This window comes from Emys orbicularis, chromosome 9 (assembly GCF_028017835.1).
Source record: "Emys orbicularis isolate rEmyOrb1 chromosome 9, rEmyOrb1.hap1, whole genome shotgun sequence".
In the NCBI taxonomy this organism is placed as follows: Eukaryota; Metazoa; Chordata; order Testudines; family Emydidae; genus Emys; species Emys orbicularis.
Window position 1 is genome coordinate 92,321,350 of NC_088691.1, and position 21,344 is coordinate 92,342,693.

General features: G+C 42.6%; 1 protein-coding gene across 1 annotated transcript in view; it reads left to right on the forward strand.

Moving 5' to 3' along the window:
• Positions 1-21,344, forward strand: part of FNDC3B (fibronectin type III domain containing 3B) — a 388,134-nt gene that overhangs the window by 355,291 nt on the left and 11,499 nt on the right. Inside the window, exons 24-25 of the mRNA XM_065410392.1 lie at positions 8,737-8,903; positions 15,563-15,690. Coding sequence (XP_065266464.1) covers positions 8,737-8,903; positions 15,563-15,690 — 295 coding nt within the window. The remainder of the gene's footprint in view (positions 1-8,736; positions 8,904-15,562; positions 15,691-21,344) is intronic.

Here is a 21,344-nt window from a genome sequence, read left to right on the forward strand (position 1 = left end):
GGTCAGATAAGAACTATTTTCTCCAATAACAGTATATAACACTGATGAAACCAGCACAAATTAAGTTCAAAAAATGTATTTACAGTTAATCTGCTGTTGACTTCAGTGATTTCTCTAGGTTTTAAAAAATTTGGTACCACTCAGACAGTAAACTTTGACAAAACAGCCAAAACAAAACAATATTTATATACTCTGTTCACTTCTGCTCTTAAATCTCTGGCATTTTCCAGACAGTTGGTCAACTCAGTGCTTAGGATGATATGTGTGCATGTGCATATACACATCATGTATACATGAATTCTGTCTGTCTAGGTATTGATTGATTATGGGTCGTACTGGCCGGGGAGAGAGCTATGACTAGGGTGTCAGGGGATATAATGATGCAACACATTTCCCAGCTATTCCCAGCTCATGGGGCTCCTATGGAGCCCAGGCTGCAAATTTAAATCTGCTCTATCTTTCTGAAACCCTTGCTAGGAAGGTGTTTAAAATAACACCTGCCCTCATACCTCTGGTGCATCAGCCCCCCACTGTTTCAGCAGAGACAAAATGACACTTTCTCACATCAGTGGGAGAGACGTTCAGTTAGAGACTGGAAGGGGGTAAATCTCCAGACCAGTTGTGGCAGGATGTGGATGTCCGTCATGATGCAGAGGTGTGAGTGAGGAAGGATTTCATGCTGACGGAAGTCTAGAGGTGGGGGCCTATCAGCACTTTGACTTCAGTGGAGCAGCACCCATTTTGATCAGCTGAGAATCTGGCCTCTGTTTTTCCAATTCAAGCCCTGCAAAGAACTTGATGTTCTCTTACTCCTCCGGTGAATTGTGTTCCTGTTTTGCAGCTTCTACTTTCCTAGATGCCACCTCACAGTATGTGGAACTGCTGGTGGGAAAAGAAAATCACATAAACAGATGAGGTTTGATGTGCTCTGTAAACAGAGTAGAGGAGCCATCTATTTAAAAAAAAAAAAAAAAAACTAAGTGGGAGGCGGGGGTGGTAATTGTGCAGAAAACAGGGACATTTTTACTGTTGTGATAATCCTGCTTTATTAAGCCATTAACCGCTGTTGATTCATGAAATGCATGAACCTTGGTTTTAAATTAGGCAGTTGCCGGTGTTGTGGAGAAAAAAGCCTCAGGTTGCCAGGTTAAATTTCTCTTCAGCCCATTGATATTGCACATCACCATATTTTGCAGCAAGACAGTAAAGCATCAGGCTTCTGTTTATGCCATTGTACTTTGCTCGAGAATGCTCTCTTATTTAGTGCTGTGCATTGGATTTTTCTTTTAAATTAAGTTGTTGGGGTATTAAAATGTGTTTCCAAAATGTAAGCAAAACCCAAAGAGGAACCAGCTGATTAAACTGAGTTGAGGCCTTGTGAATGAAGACAGAATGAGGCACATTCATAATCCTCTGTTTGATTGGAAGCGCTTGAAGTGGGGGTAATAAAACAGCTGTGACATACATACCATTTCCCAGAAAGATCTTTATTGAGGAGAAAAGGGTATTGATGAGAAAATCAGAGCCATGACCTCTCCCAAACAATTTTTCTAGGACACCCTGTTCTCTCTTTTCATCTGTGTAAATAAATAAATGATTTCTGTGTTTGACAGAATGTCAGGGAGAAGCATTCAGGCTGCTAAGGTAAGAAGGTGGGGGAAATATCTGGGGAATGTCTCCTTCACTAGACAAAGTCACTTTTGTTTTCAGGTTTTGGTACTTATTGAGTGGGAGGGCCTATTACCTCAAGTTAAAATGTAGTCAGTACTAATGGTCCATTCTTGCATGGTGTGATCTTCCCACAGTAAACACAATGCTGTTTACTGAACTGTTGAACAATAGGGTTACCATTCGTCCGGATTTACCCGGACATGTCCTGCTTTTTGTGTTAAAAATAGCGTCCGGGGGGGAATTTGTAAATCACTAAAAATGTCCGGGATTTCCCCCCCATGCAGAGCCAGACGCGGCTGGGAGGGCTGCAGGAAATTCAGCCGCTCGCATGGGGCTCTGACAGCCAGAGCCCTTCCCCCGCAGCTTGCCGGGCTGGACTCCGGAGCAGCTGTAGAGCTCCTCCTCCCCGCTCCCCCCCTCCCGACCCCCGCACTCTGAGCCGGCCGGCCTGCTGGGCCGTTTGCATCGGGCCTTGGCAGCTCCTCCTCCCCTGCTGCCCAGCGCCCCGCTCCGGCAGCACTGGGTGGGACGGGACCGGGTTGTGTGTTGCGCTGGGGAGCGCAGCCACGTGTCCGGCTCCGCACAGAGCCCAACACCATGTTCTGAGCAGCAGGGTAAGGGGGCCAGGGGGCAGGAGAAGGGGCAGGGAGATTTTGGAGGGGGCAGTCAAGAGATGGGGGGGGTCGGGAGTTCGGGGGGGGGTGGATAAGGTTTTGGGCAGTCAGGGTACAGGTAGGGGGTAGGGTCCTGGGGGGCAGTTAGGGTGGGGGGTCTTAGGAGGGGGCAGTTAGGGGACAAGGAACAGGGAGGCTTAGGTAGGGGGTGGGGTTCTGGAGGGCAGTTAGGAGCAGGGGTCCCAGGAGGGGGCAGTCAGGGGACCAGGAGCGGGGGGGGGGGGTTGGGAGTTCTGGGGGCGGGGCTGTCAGGTGGCAGGGGTGGGGAGAGGGATCGGAGCAGTCAGGGGACAGGGAGCAGAGGGGTTTAGATGGGTCGGGAGTTCTGGGGGGGGGCTGTCAGGGGGTGGGGAGTGGTTGGATGGGGCGTGGGAGTCCCAGGGGTCTGTCTGGGGGTGGGGGTGTGGATAAGGGTTGGGGCAATCAGGGTACAGGTAAGGGGTAAGGTCCTAGGGGGCCAGTTAGGATGGGGGGAGTGTCTCCGGAGGGGGCAGTCAGGGGACAAGAGGCAGGGAGGCTTAGGTAGGGGGTGGAGTCCTGGGGGGCAGTTAGGGGCAGGGGTCCCAGGAGGGGGCAGTCAGGGGACAAGGAACGGGGGGAGGGTTGGAGGTTCTGAGGGGGGCGGGAAGTGGGAGGGGCTAGGGCGGGGCTCCTCCCGTCCTCTTTTTTGCTTGCTGAAATATGGTAACCCTATTGAACAAAATGCCAGCAAAGTTGACCCCCACCCCACATCAGAGAACAAAGCCTGACTTTAAGCTTCATAGTTTGCAGCCTTCAAAGTCTCAGGCTGAGGGGAGAATAAGCCTCATAGAACCAGAGGTTTCTCAAACTCACAGACTAATTTTTGGGTTCACATAGATGGTCCATCCAACTGAATGTCTGAGCCATTTTTTCCTCTATAATTTTAAACGCGCGTCTATTTTTCAAGGGTGGGTTACAGCATTTACATTCTTTCGGCCAATTTATAACCCACATGGGGCAATGTTCATAACTAAGCCAATCTGAATTAATGTCCAAGGCTTTCAGAGAAACATGCTTCACTAACATCCAAAAGAACTTACCCTTCCCTTGCATTCCCTTCAACTGCTAATTTTGTTGATCTATCAAGCAATCCAGTTTGTCCAATAAGATAATGAGCCCACCTTGGCTGAGACTTCTCTCTACCTTTATCCCTGCCTCAGCAAGCAGGTTTGGTGGGGTTTTGGGGAACCAGTGAAAACAAACTTGTAGTTCTCCTGGGCAAGTACATGTAGTCATGCAGGGGAAACTGGTTAAAATCAGTCTCTGGATTGTGCATTCAGTGCTCGTATGAGTTTCCCATCTCTCATGACGAAGTCATCAGATAGCATAAATTTTTTAGATATCTCTTTTCTTTATTAAGTATGTTTTCAGAAGCCAATTTGCATTTTAATCACTTGTTTAAATGAGAAATGTTCATACAAAAGGAAAAGCCGGGGTATTTGTCGGCACCTGTTGATGATGATGATCAGTTTATGTTGGTGCTCATAATGTACCCTGGAGTCATCCACGAAGGGAGATTCACTGCTCAAAGCTGCTCTCTGTCCAAGGACAGGCAGATAAATGGGTAGAGGTTAGAAGAAGGGGAAGAACACAGAAGCCTTTGTAATATCCGTATCACACCCATTCTCGCTTGGGAGTCTTTAAGAGGGTCTCAAATGCAGACAAAATGAGGGCCTGGCAGATGGGCTCAGGACTATTGTCTCATGCATAGGGGGCTGTGTGGAAGAAGGCATGGAAGGGATTGTGCAAGAAGCAGAGAAATGAGCATACAAGCGTTGGAATGTCAGGAGTAAAGGGGACGGTGCAATGTGAAGTTCATCAAGGAGGACAAGCTGGGAGGGGCAGAGTTATATAGAGCTCAAGAAGCTTAATATTATTTAAAACTTGCTATAGATTTTAAAAGCATTCACTAGCAACGGTCAGAATAAAAACAAGTTAATCTTATCTTTAATAATCATTAACTGGCTATACAGCACAGGAACATACAATCTGTGGTGTCTGACAGAACAGTGTGTGCTTTGTAGATGTATAGAATAGCTTACAATGCATGATGTAGTATGATTCCAAACATGTGCAATCCTTACCCAGGGAATACTCCCATAGGCGTTCCCCTAGGAGTTCTGCTTGAGTAGGGACTGCAGAACATGTCTCACAGATATTAAACGCTTCAGTGCCAAATGGAAAATACACTGATTTTAAATGTAATGAAGATCACTTCTCAAGGAATACAAAGTGCCTACTGCAGGCTTTAATAGAATTCTACATGATTATCAAAAAGTCAGCTGTGTTTTGAAGTTTAAATGTTTGTAATCAAGATGAAATGTTTTCATTTCTTAAATCACAATATGCATCTTCTGACATAATTAGGATCCATTATTGTTATTGCAGACTCTAACTTTAATTGAATCTGATTGACTTAATAAAGCAGCCTGTTTTCCTCTAAATCATCTTAGAAGGGATGGCAACATTTTAAAGGTTTTAATCGGCTACCATTACAGTGTTGTGTATTGCAATGAGGATACAGGTTCTTCCTGGAATGCATTTTGCTTTCACTGACAGATGTTTCTTGAGATAAAGAAAAGGGGATGAGGGAGAGAGTAATTGGAATAATTATGCCTATTTCCAAATGTCAGAGAGGTCTGAATAAGAATCGGTCTAGGAAATTAAGAACAGAAATTTATGGAGCAAAAATCTGGAAACTCCAACTCAAAACGTAACCAGCAACATTCCCATTGTCCTCTGTGGAAAGTTGCAGGTTGTTAATCTCAGTAAGTTTTCCTGAGTTTTGCCTAAATTTTTAAACAATCAATTTGTTCAAACCTTGAGGATAATGAGGTGATGATTAATAGCCAACATGGATTTGTCAAGAACAAATCATGCCAAACCAATCTCATTTCCTTCTTAAACAGGATAACCGGCATAGTTGATAAGGAACTGACTTGATACATCAGGACTTTAATAAGGCTTTTGACAGAGTTCTACATGCCATTTTCATAAGCAAATATGGTATAGATGAAATTACTATAAGGTGGGTGCATAACTGGTTGAAAGACCATTCTTCATTTGGATGCAAACAAAATTAAGCATATTCACTGTGCCCATTGCTCTGTGCATTCACCATTCACCATCAGTGTTAGATGACCTAAGTCACATGGTATTCTTTCTGCTCCCTGGATGGCTGACTGAAACACTTTTAAACTGCGGGAGGACTTGACTTGTGCCATGAAAACTAGGGCAAATACACCTTTGCATGAGTATTTGCAACATCTTCTCTTTTCACAAACAAAAATTGTGCATGCAAATGCTGAGGGCCTCTGCCCTCCTGGGGAGGGAGGGATTAAAGTGTAGCATCGGTAAGCTAGTCCTCAGTAAAGCAGAGTAGTTCCCCAGTCAAACAGAGCTGTCCCGCTGACTTAAATTTAAGCACAAACATAAGTGCTTTACTGGATCACTTCTTCATGCTACTACAAAACCTTCACTTTTGGATTCCTTGCCTTTGTGTAATTCACAATCTGATCTTTCAAATAATCTATCTTGCCTTGGGGGTGATGCAAGGCCATCCTGTGGCATGGGCATCTCCAGAAGGCATTGTGCTCCAGCAAGCACAACACCTACCCAAAACTCCCCAGCCTGGAGGAGAGTACATTCTACATCATCCCTTTAGTTGGTTCAGTCTGCTTCCCTTGGTACACCCAACTAGTTCTACTCATCACTGCAATGGCAGCAACTGGCTGGGACTCTGCCTCCATCTTGCCATCCACATGCCCTGGATTGGTGGGAGGGAAGAATCCTCTCACTTTCCTGAGTGCTGAAACTACTTTTGAGCTAGTGTTTAGGTTGGGATGGGCAGGGTGAGGGGAATGCTGCTTATGTGTGTACACACATACACAGACTAGGCCTAAATTTGCAGCCTGTTACGCTATATCCATTTTGAGCATTTAATATAAAACTACTTCCAAAAAGACGTACCCTGCGATAACAGGCTCTTTCCTGGCCATTTGAAACTTTCCATTGATGCTTACATTACTATCAGAATTCAGAGTAGCAGCCGTGTTAGTCTGTATCCGCAAAAATAACAGGAGTACTTGTGGCACCTTAGAGACTAACAAATTTATTAGAGCATAAGCTTTCGTGGGCTACAACCCACTTCTTCGGATGCATATAGCATCCGAAGAAGTGGGTTGTAGCCCACGAAAGCTTATGCTCTAATAAATTTGTTAGTCTCTAAGGTGCCACAAGTACTCCTGTTATTATTACTATCAGAAGTGTGGGATAGCAAAGACAATCCGACCTGAAAACATCAGTGTCTAAAGTTGAATAGAAGTACACTTCCTCTTCAGAAATTTCATATTAAATCAGAAAGTGGCTGAAAGAGAAGTATTTAATCTGATCTCTCCTAAACTCTTCATAAATTTTGAGGATGGATCTAGAATTTACAATCAAAGTGAGGGGTCATTAAATCTTTATGGCAGTATTAAACCTGATTAGTCCTCAAAGTACAATTCAGCAATTTTGACCTCCCTAAACATTTCTTTTTATTACAGATGATTCTTGACTTCTGTTTGTGCTTTGTACTTCTATGAATTTGTACCATAATTTAATGTGAATTGGTTTCTGTCCCCTGAGAGCTAATGGCACAAGCCCTTTTGTTGTGAAACCCCTGAATTGATTATTCTCTAAAGATTGTAAAAAGCCTAAAGGGCCAGGATTTATTATTCAGAATAGAACTCTAGATTTGGGGGAGGGGAAGTCAAAAGGAATCATTTTGTCTTTTTCCCAGTTGTTCCAAATCATCTAAAATAGTTAGGATACTTGAATGCATGTATTAACCGTCAGAAGACCACGTGATTCACAGTGGTGAATTTTATAGTCCCATAAATTCAGGGTCCATGCAAAAAGTAATCAGCTGTGTTCTCCAACTGAGAATTAAGGATCATTTGCTGCAAGAGACTGAGCGTGTCCTGTGATGTGCTATGTACCTTCAGTTCCCATTCTGCGTCCCCTTACAGAGTGCATAAAGAACTAGAAATCACTGTTTGATGTATGACTATTATTGACATTATTGACATGTTCTCTAGTGGAGACAACAATGTAAATTGGAATTCAGGTTCTCTCTGGTTAGCATCTTGTACTTTATGTATGGTATTGTATTATACAGATGAGTTTTCTTTCTTTGTGTTTGGCCCAGCCAGAACCAGTGTTTTGGAAGTCAGTGCCTAAACACTATCTCCTTTTAGAGTTCTTGTCTTCCCCCAAGCTGCTCTCTACATCTGAAACAGTCTTCCTGATCTCATTCACTAGACAGCCTCTCTCGTTCCCACAAATCACTCTTTAAAACCTACCTCTTCAACTTCCCCCCCCCCGATATTGATCATCTTGCGACATGCTCTCTTTTGAGCTGTTGCCTTGTATGTTTGTCTTGTTTTATTTCAATTGGTAAACTCTTCAAGACAGAGAAATGTGTCCGGTCTATGATCAGTTCTGAAAATCCTGACATGTTGATTTAAATGGAGTTATGCTGGGTTTAAACTGATGTAAATGAGAGCAGGATCTAGCCTTGGGGGGTGGGGGGGCTACTTGTATGAGTAAGAACTAGTCAAATGAGCTAGGGTTTGCAGGATTGGGCCCTGTGTTTGTGAAATGCTGTAAATTACCAGCACTACATCAGTGTACAGAGTTACAAACACCTCGGGAATGGAGGTTGTTCGTAACTCTGAAATTTTCATAACTCTGAACAAAACGTTATGGTTGTTCTTTCAAAAGTTTATAACTAAACATTACCTTAATACAGCTTTGAAACTTTACTATGCAGAAGAAAAATGCTGCTTTCCTTTTATTTTTTTTAGTAGTTTACGTTTAACACTGCACTGTACTGTATTTGCTTTTGTTGTTGTGTGGGGGGGGTTGGGTTGGGTTTTTTTTGTTTTTTTTTTTGGTCTCTGCTGATGCCTGATTGTGTACCTCTGGTTCCAAATGTTGTCAGTTAGTAACTCTGGTGTTCTTAACTCTGAGGTTCTACTATATTGTAATGAAGGTGTATGGTAAAGTAAACTTAATCCATTTTGATTAAGTCGCTAGTAGGCAACATATAGATAGATGTTTCCCAGATATAATTATTTTGCAATATAGAGGATTATTTGCAGAAGATATGTTAAACTGTCAGTTTTCCTAATATCTAATAATAGATTTATTATATATGCTTGTTTATACACTAATCTTTGTAATTATATTTGGTAATTTCCATGATATGAGCTACAGTTCTTCAGAATATGGATGGTTGGGTATAAAAAGCCTATCTGCATATAACATTCAGAAAAGCTATTGCCACCCCAAGTGCAACTAATTTCGTTCTCTATTTGCTGGTTTCTAGGTTTATTCCGATTTACAGGGGACCAAGTCACACCTACAAGGTACAAAGGCTGACAGAATCTACTTGCTACACATTTAGAATACAGGCAGTAAATGATGCTGGGGAAGGGCCGTTCTCAGAAATATGTACCTTCTGCACAACCAAATCTGTCCCACCTGCCATCAAAGGTATGGATTAACCATGGGATCTGATGCATGCTCTGTAGGGGCGGGAGGAGGGGAGGGAGAGGGAAGGCATGGTTGTTGACTAGTTAAATAACTTTCTAATAACTTATGATAGGAAACTCAATTCTCACCAAAGAAAATCCAATATAAACCTTACTAGATTAATTACTCTACAGAGATGGTCAAAAATACTGTTACTAACAAAAGTTACAGGATGTGGGACCATTACCGTGAAATATTTTAATGAGGGGCATAACTGATAGGATGTATATGTAGGTATGCGTATGGGGCTTGAAAACTAATGACATTACATGTTGTTCAACTGTGAAAATGCATTTAACACTCCAGAGTTTAGTTTTCCTTTAATGTATAAAACTCGCATTGACATTTTATGTGCACAAGAAGGGAGATTATCCCCATCTGCATAGCCTCATTTAAGTTTGTTTTCCATAGGAAATAAGCAGAGTGTATTCAAACTAAATTCGATAATTAAAGCCCTTTTGTGCTATATAAAATGATCACACTTTTCAGCACGTTTCAAGGAAGTTGCATTACCAAGAAGATACAGGAGCCACATATAATTTTACATTAGATGAACTGAGTTGAATTCAGACCACAGACTGACCATTTTAGTGGGTTTTACCCTGTTTACGATAATTCCTACAGGCTGTCTTGATGGCTTATTCAAGACATTTCTTTTTCTCTGTTGCCCATTTCCTCCTCTTTGCTGATTCGACTTTGACCGTCCAGTGTATCCATTCTACAGTACACCTTTTTTCCTCTCCCATAATTTGATGGTATCATCTGTCTTGCGGTGTTGCTCTTTCATTCTCATTAGTTGTTTTCCAGCAATCTCTGTGATCGAAACTCAAAATAAAGTTCACTCTTCCTCTGCGGTAGACAGCTGGTCATCCAATATAGAATATTTATTGGAAATTTCTACCATGTAATTATTAGCAATTGCTTCATAATAACGCTTATCAACGCTGAAGTGTTTCAATGCAGTAGATACCTGTCTCTGGAACTCTATTAAATGGAACATCATTGTTGCTATTAGGAGTCAATCAAATTCCGGAGCAAGATCAGCACACCTAAATACATGTACATCCTACATGAACTTAGTCAAGCGTTTCCAAACTAGAATGGGAATACAAGGTTGCATTGTTGCCCAATGGATTCCAAAATGTATACTTATGGCAATTCTTGTGCTGAAACCAAGTATCCATTAAATAGTAGAAGACCCACACCATTATCTGATCTGTATTCTGGTTGGTCGTGTGGTTCCAGTGCCAGTTCAGATTCAGTTCCATCATAGCCAATTCTCACTTTCATATCTACTAAGATGACAATATGAAGGTGGGGTGATGTACTAGATACAGTGTCATCTAACATGGCATAAAAAGCATCTTTTTCAGCATCATACCTTGCATCCTGTGGAGCATGTGCATTAATAACTACTAGATGTCCTACCTTCAAACTGAAAATGGCCATTATCAGGCATAGAGAAAAAACCTGCGAAGCCAGTAGTGCAGATTACACCCTCAGGAACAAAACTAGAGCAACACAAGTGTGCTCATCAGATGTAGCATAGGCATTCAACAATCAAAAGGTCTGACCTCTATGAGTCATAGCTATGCTCTCGGTGTTCAAACTCCGCCATGTCTACTGCACTTCACGTATGTCAGCATTCAATTTCCAATTCTTCAGCCAGGAAAGTCACTCTTCTGATGGGGCTCTGAATGATCGAACGTTCTACAATCTCATCCTCAGTTACTGACATTGCTGCAGAAGTGGATATACCATCTTTATATCAGGATCTTTCCCCATCTCTGGTTTATGGAAGAGCCATCATCATATGGTCTGATGACTCTTCCTCTAGTAGAAGATTTAGATGAATCCTGAAGCTTGGTTCCGTTGTGAGTGGCAGATGAAACTGCTGAAACAGATAAAACATATATGAAACTGCCAGCACTTTATGTCCTTTTCTTCCACGTGTTGAAGCTAGAGACTGTATTTGAGAGCTTGAAGGTCCTAATTGAATGTCCATTCTCATGGCTTCCACTATTTAAGGACAAAAATGGAAAATACTGCCAGGATATTGACGCACAGCTTAAGCATTGGCATGAGTATTTTTGTGAATTAATTAATAGATTCCCACCATGATGCAATTCCTACTACAACTTAATCCCAAAATGAACCCGTCAGAAAAAGGCTGGTGACATTAGAGAAAGTAATGCTTGCCATCAAATAGTTACAAAATGATGAAGCACTTGGTCTTTATTTCATCAGAACTGCTAAATAGTGGAGACCCGGATTTAGTTCACTGGCTACACAGAGCTGTCTTAAAAGTTTGGGAAACTGTTCATATTCCAGAAGATTGGAAAAGAGGCTGAATCACCCATTTAAAAAAAAAAAAAGAGCGATTAGCTTGCTCAAATTATAGTGGAATAATGCTGCTGTCACTCCCAGGGGAGGTGTTTACGATCATACTTCTGAACCAACTGAAATATTGTTTCAACCCAAAAATGAGAAGCAACCAGTGTGGTTTCCACACTGGTAGATCTACCGTGTATATATGCTCTGGGAAATGTTATTGAAGAATGACTAGAGCGACAGAAGAAAGTTAACATCGTGTTCATAGACTTTGCAGCTGCTTTAGACTCAGTGCATCAGTCAGCACGATGGGTACTGCTATGCCAGTATGGAGTGCCTAGTGGAGGAACTGTACCACTGTACATTTAGCTGTGTGAGGGTCTGTGGTTGTATTACATACTACTTTTAGTAGAATCAGGGTTACACCAGGACTGTGTTTTCTTACCTACATTATTTAATGTTCTAATAGACCATTGACGAAGCTGACTGAGGCAAAAGTTAAGAGGTGTGAAATTTGAAGATTCATCTTTCTAGGATCTTGAGTATGCAGGTGATGTTTTCTTACTTGGAGAGATTACTGACCAACTACTGTTAATGCTGGAAAAGCTGTGAAAAACTTCAGAATTGATGGGACTTAAGCTCAGTGGTGATAAAACCAAAGCTATGCATGCCTCCTGTAAAACTAATGTTATGCCAAATGCTGCATGTAGATGTCAATGACATTGAATGAGTGAATAGTTTTATCTATCTGGGTAGTTGGTTGACAGCAGGAGATTCTATAACCAAAGAAGTCACATATCGGATCTGTCTTGTGTCAGTGGCATTTCAGCATCTTAAAAGGCCTCTATTTGGATGGCAGGATGTCTGTGACAACTATGATATGAATGTGCAGCACAGTAGTGATTACAACCCTGTTATATGGAGCAGAAACTTGGCCGTTAAAAAGAGCTGAGGCGAGGAAACTAATCAGTTTCCCGTGTCTCAAGTTACGGTGTGTTTTTTAATATCCATTGGTTTGATTTTTTCACAAATGAGGAGACACACATTCCTGGCAAGTTGCAATCTTGCATTATATGAGAACAAGATGACTGCAGTGGTTGAGACACATCCAACATGCAGAACGAGGTATTCTTTTTCAGAAATTTTATAGGGGTGAGGTCAACGGAAAGAGAGTGCAAGGCCAGCCACGAATGAGATTGGAAGATGCAATTGTGAGGGATTTAAGAATCCTAAGTCCTCCCATATTGTTTCTTACCAAAGGAAGATGACTTGCAAGGGACTGTTCAAGAGGGAAGTCCATTCTGCGTGCCACCATGGCTACATCATAACCATGTGAATATGCTGCTTTGCTCTTTACCATGTGTAGTCAATCTGCTCCAATATATTTGAAGTAAATTTCTTTAGTGATGATGTGGCACCATCATAAGGGAATTTAGAGGGAAGATACTGCAACCACCCATATTAAATTAGTGAACATGAAAACAAACTACTATACACCTACAGGGAATTCCAACAGGAGCAACGTAATGCTTTAGTACTGCATCTCCAAACAGCTTGGATCTTTACTGATAACCTGGGGGTATGTAATATCTTTACAGGGATTTCCCCATTGTTTTTGGAATCTACTAGTGTTTTGTTTTGAAGCTGTACTTGTGTGACAGAAAGTTAAGATGTAAATTATATTTGTTCACTGGAGAGCACTCCTTGTCCATTCTGCTATCCCATATCCAAAATATAATTGGATCAGAACTCCATTTTTCATCTAAATGGAAGAGTACCTTTCTGCCTAAGTATTCAGTCCTAGTTTGGGCACGGTTCACATTCTGAACTGAATGTGAAGTAGCCATGATATTCCACAAATATTGGGGTGGGGTGGGAGTGTCAGGAACATAATTAAATGTCAGGATACTGGCAGTGGTAGACCCCACAATACGGCAAACACTGTAGCCGCAGACACTGCAACAGGAAAGTGATACTGAATGGAAAAGAAATGAGTCCTGTCGAGTCAGGCAACAAAACAGGCCATTTTTGATTCCCTCCAATGTCCAGACTCATTTAAGAAAGGGGATACATTGTTTTCCTGATTTTGACAAAGAAATATATATGATGCCATGTTTTGTTCTGCAATTGGCAGACAAAAACCTAAAAGAGTGTGTGAGGGCGAGAGGTGTACTAGCTCAGATGAACGTTTCCATTCTCCATCTCTCCAAGTAGGCAGGTGTTGGTATGAGAAGCAAATTTATATTTATATTTGGATCTGAATATAATGCACAAGCCCTTTTGAGTGATAATGGATTAGTTTAGGGTTGATGTAATTTATACAGCAGCAGTAGCAGCACCAGTTTCTTTGATGGCTTCTCATATTACTGTATTTTCACAGGGCTGGGAAATGTATTACTTTTAATGCGCACATGTTCTTGCATGTGCATGTGCTAATGGCTTCCTGAAGTGTATTGCAGCACGCGTCGTTCTCTCCAGCCTCACGGTTTCACTTTTCAGCCGTGTGCTCCCTCTGTCCGACAAACAGCAAGGTTGTTATAATCTGGATGCTGCTGCAGTTGTTTTGAAATCAGCAGAGGACAGATGCTCAGGTGTACATGTGAACATATTGCCATCATTCAAAGCTCTGTGATCTGTTGACCTGCCAGCTTGCAGTTGCTGGTGGGCACAGCGTGATATCTGATGGCTTTTAGTTGATAAGAGATCATTTTGTGAGGAAGACAGCGTTTCAGCTGCTGATAAATCATGCTTTCCTAGATTCTAGCATATGCGCTGAACCAAAACTTCAAATCTAATCCCTGAAACTTCCAGGATCAGGGCAGGGTTTATATATGAATCCCTGTATTTGAACCTATTCATATGATTTTGGTTCTAGGTTGAATCCAACCCCCCACCCCCACCCCCAAAGAAAACAACTCCTGAGGTGCAATCCTGGCTCTACAGAAGTCAGTCGCAAAACTCTGATTGACTACAGAATTTTCTATTGCAGAAAATCTTTCAAATTTATCTTCCCCCTACTCTCAGTCTATCTCCAACCTTGCCTTCCTAAGCAAAATAATTGATGAGGTAGTAGTAACCAAGCTCCAACAACAAGTATCTGCTGCCCACATCCCAATGCCCTCACAAATGGACCATGCTACAGAGATCCCAGAATCTGGGACTGGACGATAAGGGATGGCTTACTCGATAATTGCCCTGTTCTTTTCATTCTTTTTGAAGTAGCTGGCATTGGCCACTATTGTAAGATAGGATACTGGGCTAGATGGACCATTGGTCTGACCCAGAATGGCCATTCTTATGTTCTTAGAGATGGCTCCCGTAGTACAGATGTAGCTCACTGGTGTTACAGAATTCCATGGAAAGTCATCTTGCAATCACTAGTCATCTCATTGCTTTCTACTTGAAAAATGCACTGGATACCATTACAGTTGAATTATTAAATTCCAAGGCTTTTGCTACACTCACATACTGCACTTCTGTAGTTTATTGTGTGTGTGCATATGTTTTGGGGGGAGGACGGCGGAATGAGATATTTTGTCTCATTTAGATCTTGTGTTGACCTTAAGGGTCAGAAACCAATTCTGATTTTACTTTGATTCAGACTAAAGGCCCCATCTTGCACCTTACTCCAGCAAAACTACTTTTGAAGTAAATGGGAGTTTTGCCTGATTACTGGATCTAGTCCAAAATTTACAAAAGAGCTAGTGTATGGGGGTATTTTTAATATTTTAGTTACATAAACATATTCCAGTTTCTCTTAACAGACTTGTGAAGTCCTGCAATTCTCTCTCTAAAGTGTTCTGTGATTTTTGTATAGAGAAGGTATATAATTAGCCATGACAGAATTGGATTTTTATTTTTGTATAATTTTTTGGATAATATCAGTGTTTACTTTTAAGCATTTTTTATTTTTATTTATTTAAATTTTCACAGATACAGTAGATTATGGCAGGGTCAGACAATAATTATTTAATGACAGTAGACCTTGAGATTCAAAAAGCTAAAGCTTTATAACTGTTAAAACACAAATTGTCAACCTCATATGTCAAATATACAAAGTAAATATCCCTAAATCAAACTCTAATTAATGAGTCCTCAAGCAGCATTTTTCTTACTTTGCTTATCTGTAAATTTTGATTATGATTGATGGAAATATTTTTTCGTCAGTTTGTGTGTGTACAGTGTAATCGACATTTAGTGATAAAACTCTAATCATTCCAAGCCTATATATCATTTATTGCAATGTCATTGTTTACATTAGTGTCTAATATGCACAAATTTTATTACAGCTCCTCGAGTGACACAGTTGGATGGAAATGCCTGTGAAATCACATGGGAAATGGTCCCACCCATGAAAGGAGACCCTATCAGTTATGTGGTGCAGGTAGTGGTTGGAAGAGAATCTGAATATAAACAGGTAGGATCTTATGTTTAAGGTTTTCATTTCTCATAAATATAACAAACATAAAATCAAAAGCTCTTGATGCTCTGAAATGTTTAGCTGTTTTGCTCACAACTGACACACTGGAAAAAGCTCCTGGCACTGGTTCCAAAACTGACATTTTCAGACTTTGAATTCAGTAATGGAAAGTGGCTGAGAGCAGTGAATAAGAGGGTGGAATCCACACTCTTAATGACTCAGGAAAAAAACCCTCACTGTTCAAAACAGTTTATTCTCATGACAAATGCTGTGTGCCATTTACCTTAGTAATCTGTTTTATACACTCTGATAAGTGCAATAAACCGATATGTGTGAATGCATCTGATTCCAGAGGAATACTATAAAGAAAAGCTTTGAAGAAACACAGATGAAAGATTTGATAGAAGTGCAGGCTGCAAATTACATCTACAAAAAGGATATATATCTGAATGATCAGGTGTTTGTGTACAGTCCCCAATGCATTTTCCAAGAACTTTGAATAATGTAGGAGGCGGGAGGAAGATCAGTAACCTTTATTAAATGGACGTATAGCTCGTTGATAGGGTAATAAATGCAACAAACCACAGTTATTTCTGCTTATCTTACTCTTTTTATGTTACAGATAGTTATTGAAGCCAGCTCTACACTTTGCAGGGCTCCAAATACATGGCCACAGATTCTCACTGTGCCCAAATTCCATGGGATGCAGATGAGTGGGGGGTGAAAGCACAACGGAGCTCGTTGCAGTTTTCTGATTCTGGGCCTGATTTTATACCAGCCCCAGCATAGATGAGACCAGTTTCAGGGCTCTAATTTATGCCAACAGGTTATGGCCCATAAGGGACATTCTTCCAGGTAGAGATTGGCAGAATAGAGCACACTCTACACATGCCTCCTACGCTGGGGACTGCAAGAGTTTGGTGTAGGAACTGGCTATGCTACCTGTAGGCCTGCTGGGACTCTCCCATTCTGGGGAATCCCCAGATGGGGAGATCTGACTGCTTTCTGGGCCCTTTGTGCTGCCTGATTCTGACCCATGGACAGGGGCGGCTCCAGGCACCAGCACAGCAAATGCATGCCTGGCGTGGCAAGCCGTGGGGGGCAGTGTGCCGGTCGCTGTGAGGTTGGCAGTCAGGCAGCCTTCGGCGGCATGCCTGCGGGAGGTCCGCTGGTCCCGCGGCTTCGGCGGCAATTCGGCGGCGGGTACGCCGAAGGAGCGGGACTGGCAGATCACCCGCAGAAACACCGCCGAATCCGCGCGACCAGCGGACCGCCCACAGGCGTGCCGCCGAAGGCCGCCTGACTGCCGTGCTTGGGGCAGCAAAAAACATAGAGCCACCCCTGCCCATGGCATTTGGTTACTTAAGGGGGAAAAAACCTGAGATCTGATCAAGTGCGGAGATGCAACAGAAGCCGACAGGTCTTTCCCCGTGGAAGTGCTTGTTACTGAGAAGAATAGTTGATGAATGACATAATGATGACTATCAAATACTCCGCTACCATACATAGCCGTGTTCCAGGGTACACAATTAAATATCACTTTAGAAATTTCAAAGAGAATTTTTGAGTTTGTTTTGTGAATTGTCTATGTGAATTGTTGGGGGATTTTATTTATTCCATGCTACTTGTTTAGAGAAACAGGTCTTGAAATACAGTTGGTGACTCACAAAGGAAAGGAACATCATTAAGGTTCCAGCTCTCTTAGCACTTGGGTTAAAATTTCAGAATTGTTTAGGCACTAAGCTATTTTGGCCTCAGTAGACGATACAGTCATAAAAATGCCAGCGGGCAGTCCACACACTGTTTCTCACCATTGATAGTGGCGTTGGAGTTGCATCTGTGGTAGATATCCCTAGAAACCTCGTAGTCAAGGCCGTGAGTCTGCATGGTTCATAAAACTGAATTACGTGTGGCTGGGGCAGATAGCAAAGATTCTCATTTTCCCTCCCAGACTCTGTGTAGTTATTTTAATATCTCTGGCAAAGGGAATGTTTTTGTTGTTACCCGTTTAGACAGGCTGCTACTTCCCCTCATGCACAGGCAGGAAAGGAGTGGCCAAAGCCTGCCTCCCTCCCCGCCCGCCCCCAACATACTGGCCAGTGCAGCTAAACTAGTGCAGAAGTGGAATTAATCTGTGCCTGGGAAAGGCCTGGAGTAGCTTACTTTCCCCTTTGAGCAACGGAGAAGTAAAACTCTGTTCCAGGTGCAGCCTAACTACACCTTTCCCCTTCCACAGGGAAAAGTGACACGCTAGTCTGCAGAGCCCACAGTGGGGTCCTGATCCTTGATTGTGGCTCCTATTTGTTCACCTTTAAAGAAAAATCCTACAGGTGAAGGTCATAAATTACAGTAATATTCAGGTTTCATATAATAGATAAAGTTATAGTAGAAATCCACTTTTAAGATTTCCTTCAAAACAGACATACACATTATAAAAACAGATTTTTTAACAGTAATAAACAGATTGAAGTCAGTTCAACCAACTAAAGCAAAAACTGTTCCCCTGTGATATATCAGTCAGTAACTGTCAATTGTCAGGAGATGACTCAATTTGCAGCAATATGTGGGCAGCTATTTAAGACTAGGGCTGAACTTCTTAATTGGGAAAGCGTGTTACAAGTCCATGGGACAGCATCTCTCTGATTGCTGCCAATTGATTTATTTCAGATGAGCGTAGCTAGCTGGTAACTGGAACATCTTTGCTCATTTAACTTTAAGCTAAAGCACTTACTTGTGGTGACGAAAGTAGAGAAAAAGAGTATGTGTGTGAGTTACACAGAAACACCTTTCTCTGGAACAGAACTTACCAACATAAAGGATTGATCTGCAAAACACTTAGATCCTCAATGTTATTTACGTGTCTAACTCCCTTTGATTTCAACCTTGCTACCTATTAACTTCAGTGGGACTGTCCTCACAGTAGAAAGCATTGTGCTCAATAGCATTTGTAAGAGAATCACTTTTCTTGTATAATGAATGGGAGGAATGTTTACGATTTGTCATGCTTCTCTAACAATGATATAAATGCATGTTATAAAGCTGGCGGTGGGCTCTATATGATACAGGATTCAGCGTTCATTTTGAGTTAGGAGTTTTAAACTGCCCTGATTGGTTTTACAAGTAAAGGTATTTTTTGTCATCTTAGTTTTGCATCATTTAAAACTCAAAAAAGGTGGTGGTGGTGTTGTTTTTTTTAAAAAAAGCCTTGCTGTCGGCAGCACCCAAGTCGGGTAATATCCTTTTCTGGTATGTTCAAAGAAAATTGTTGATATTAAGTAAGTTTCCCTGTTCCTCACCGCGTGACTATTCTGGGCCTCTTTCTGGCACCTTTGCTTACACCGTGTGGTACCTTATTCCACATGGAGTCTCCTTGAACTCAGTTGGAATGCTCACATTGTATGCCTATATTAGGTCTACACTACAGAGCTAGATCAGTATAACTACGTCGCTCAGGGGTGTGAAAATTCCACACCCCTGAGCTAGGGTTACCATATTTAAAAATTAAAAAAAGAGGACACTCCACGGGGCCCTGGCCCCGCCCCTTCCCCACCCCTGGCCCCGCCCCAACTCTGCCCCTTCCCCAAAGTCCCCGCCCCAACTCCGCCCCCTCCCCTGAGTGCCCCGCATTCCCCCTCCTCCCTCCCAGCCACGTGAAACAGCTGCCCGAGCGCTACCGGCTTCACGGTTTGCCGGGCAGCCCCCATGACTCCAGACCCTGCGCCCTCCACCGGGCACTTCCCCTCCCGGGCTCTGGGGGCGGCTGCTGCTCCCTGACTCCTCAGCTCTGTAAGAGCCGAGCTGCCCGAGCGCTACCGGCTTTGGGCAGCCCCCATGCCTCTGGACCCTGCGCCCCCGGAGCCCGGGAGGGGAAGTGCCCAGCCGGGGGCGCAGGGTCTGGAGGTCTGGGGGCTGCCCGAAGCCGGTAGCGCTCGGGCAGCTCGGCTCTTACAGAGCTGAGGAGTCAGGGAGCAGCAGCCGCTGCTGGAGCCCGCTCTAAGGTAAGCCAGGGATGCCGGCAAAGCTGGGAGTATTTTTCCCAGACATGTTCGGCTTTTTGGAAATTCCCCCCGGACGGGGGTTTGATTACCAAAAAGCCGGACATGTCCGGGAAAAACCGGACGTACGGTAACCCTACCCTGAGCAATGCAGTTATACCGACCTAATCCCCTGTGTAGGCAGTGCTACGGCAATTGCAGAGCTTCTCCCGTCGACATAGCTACCACCTCTCAGGGAGGAGTTTAACTAAACCAATGGGCGAAGTTCTCCCATCGGTGCAGGAGCATCTTCACTTAAGCACTAAAGTGGCGCAGCTGCATCGGTGCAGCTGCACAATGCAGCATTTTAAGTGTAGACCTGCCCTCAGAGTACTTAAGGGTCACAGAATCAAGTGCCAAAGTTGGAAAATACATTTGGTACAGATCTTGGCCCCTCAGTACCAGGAAGCCAGTTGAGGATGCAACATGCAAGCTACTGCCTCAGTGGTGATATTTTTCATTAAACAGCAAAACAACATGGACAGTTTGTGTGGATACTGAGCATAGAGCCATCTGTTTCAACTTACTCTCTGTTTTGCCACAAATTAATAGGGACAAAGAGTACAAATTAGAAATAACATGGACCAGATTCTGCCTCCCTTACTCATGCTCAGCATTTCCTTATTCTGTGAATAATCCCACTGACTTCATTAGGACCATTTGTGGAATAAGGTACTCAGTGAATAAGGGTATCACAACTCCTACCCAGTGTGTGTTGCATCAAGAATCTATGTAACAAATGGGCTGGGGAGCAAAATATCAGTAGGAGATATTAGCACGAGAGAGTAATTCCCTTAGGCAAGTTGTAGCTCCAAGTGAGTTTTACCACTTAGACAGTATTAGCATTAATGGTGATCTATTGCTGCATATTAAATGAAAGATCTCTCCAGGAATAGGCATTTCAGGATGTATGCCCAGGAAGGGGAGATGTTCGCTTTACTCCTGAGGCGCCTTGTGTGTCGAGTAGTCGTTCCTCTCTGTCAGATTGAAAGAATGCATTAAAATCGGATAAAATAAACTTTCCTGTTGGAGTTGTGTTAGTTAATTACATTCAAACTACTAAAAATGACCAGCTTACTAATCTGGGAGCCCCAGTTTCTAATGGCTCTGAGCCCTCCTGTCTCCTGCATGTGCTTCTCCTTCATATGGAACAGGAAATTGAGTTTCTACTCACAGTAGGTCTAAAGGGCGGGAGAAAGCTACCATGGAAATAGCACTTCCTCCTTCAGTCCAGCACTCCTGGGTATTCTATGTTCTTGTCCTCTTTGCCCAGAGAGGTAGAGGATATGATAAGGACCTATGTGACCAACCAATTTATCTGTCCTCCCCTCCCTGGCAGGTCCATGGGCACTACTTATTTATATACTTCTCCAGTTAGAATTTTATCCAAAGATTTAATTTATTATGTCTCCTCTTGGTGCCTGAAAACCATGCTATAAAAAAGAAACATTTACTTTTTCCATTTCAAGATGATAATGGAATGTTCCTTTTCATTATATTTAAAGGATAGTCATACTCTGAAAAGTGACTGTCTGTAAATGACACCACAGGGCTCTGTCTTTATTCTCTCGCTGTGACTTTTCCTATCAAATTTGCTTTGTTTATGAGTCAAAAAGT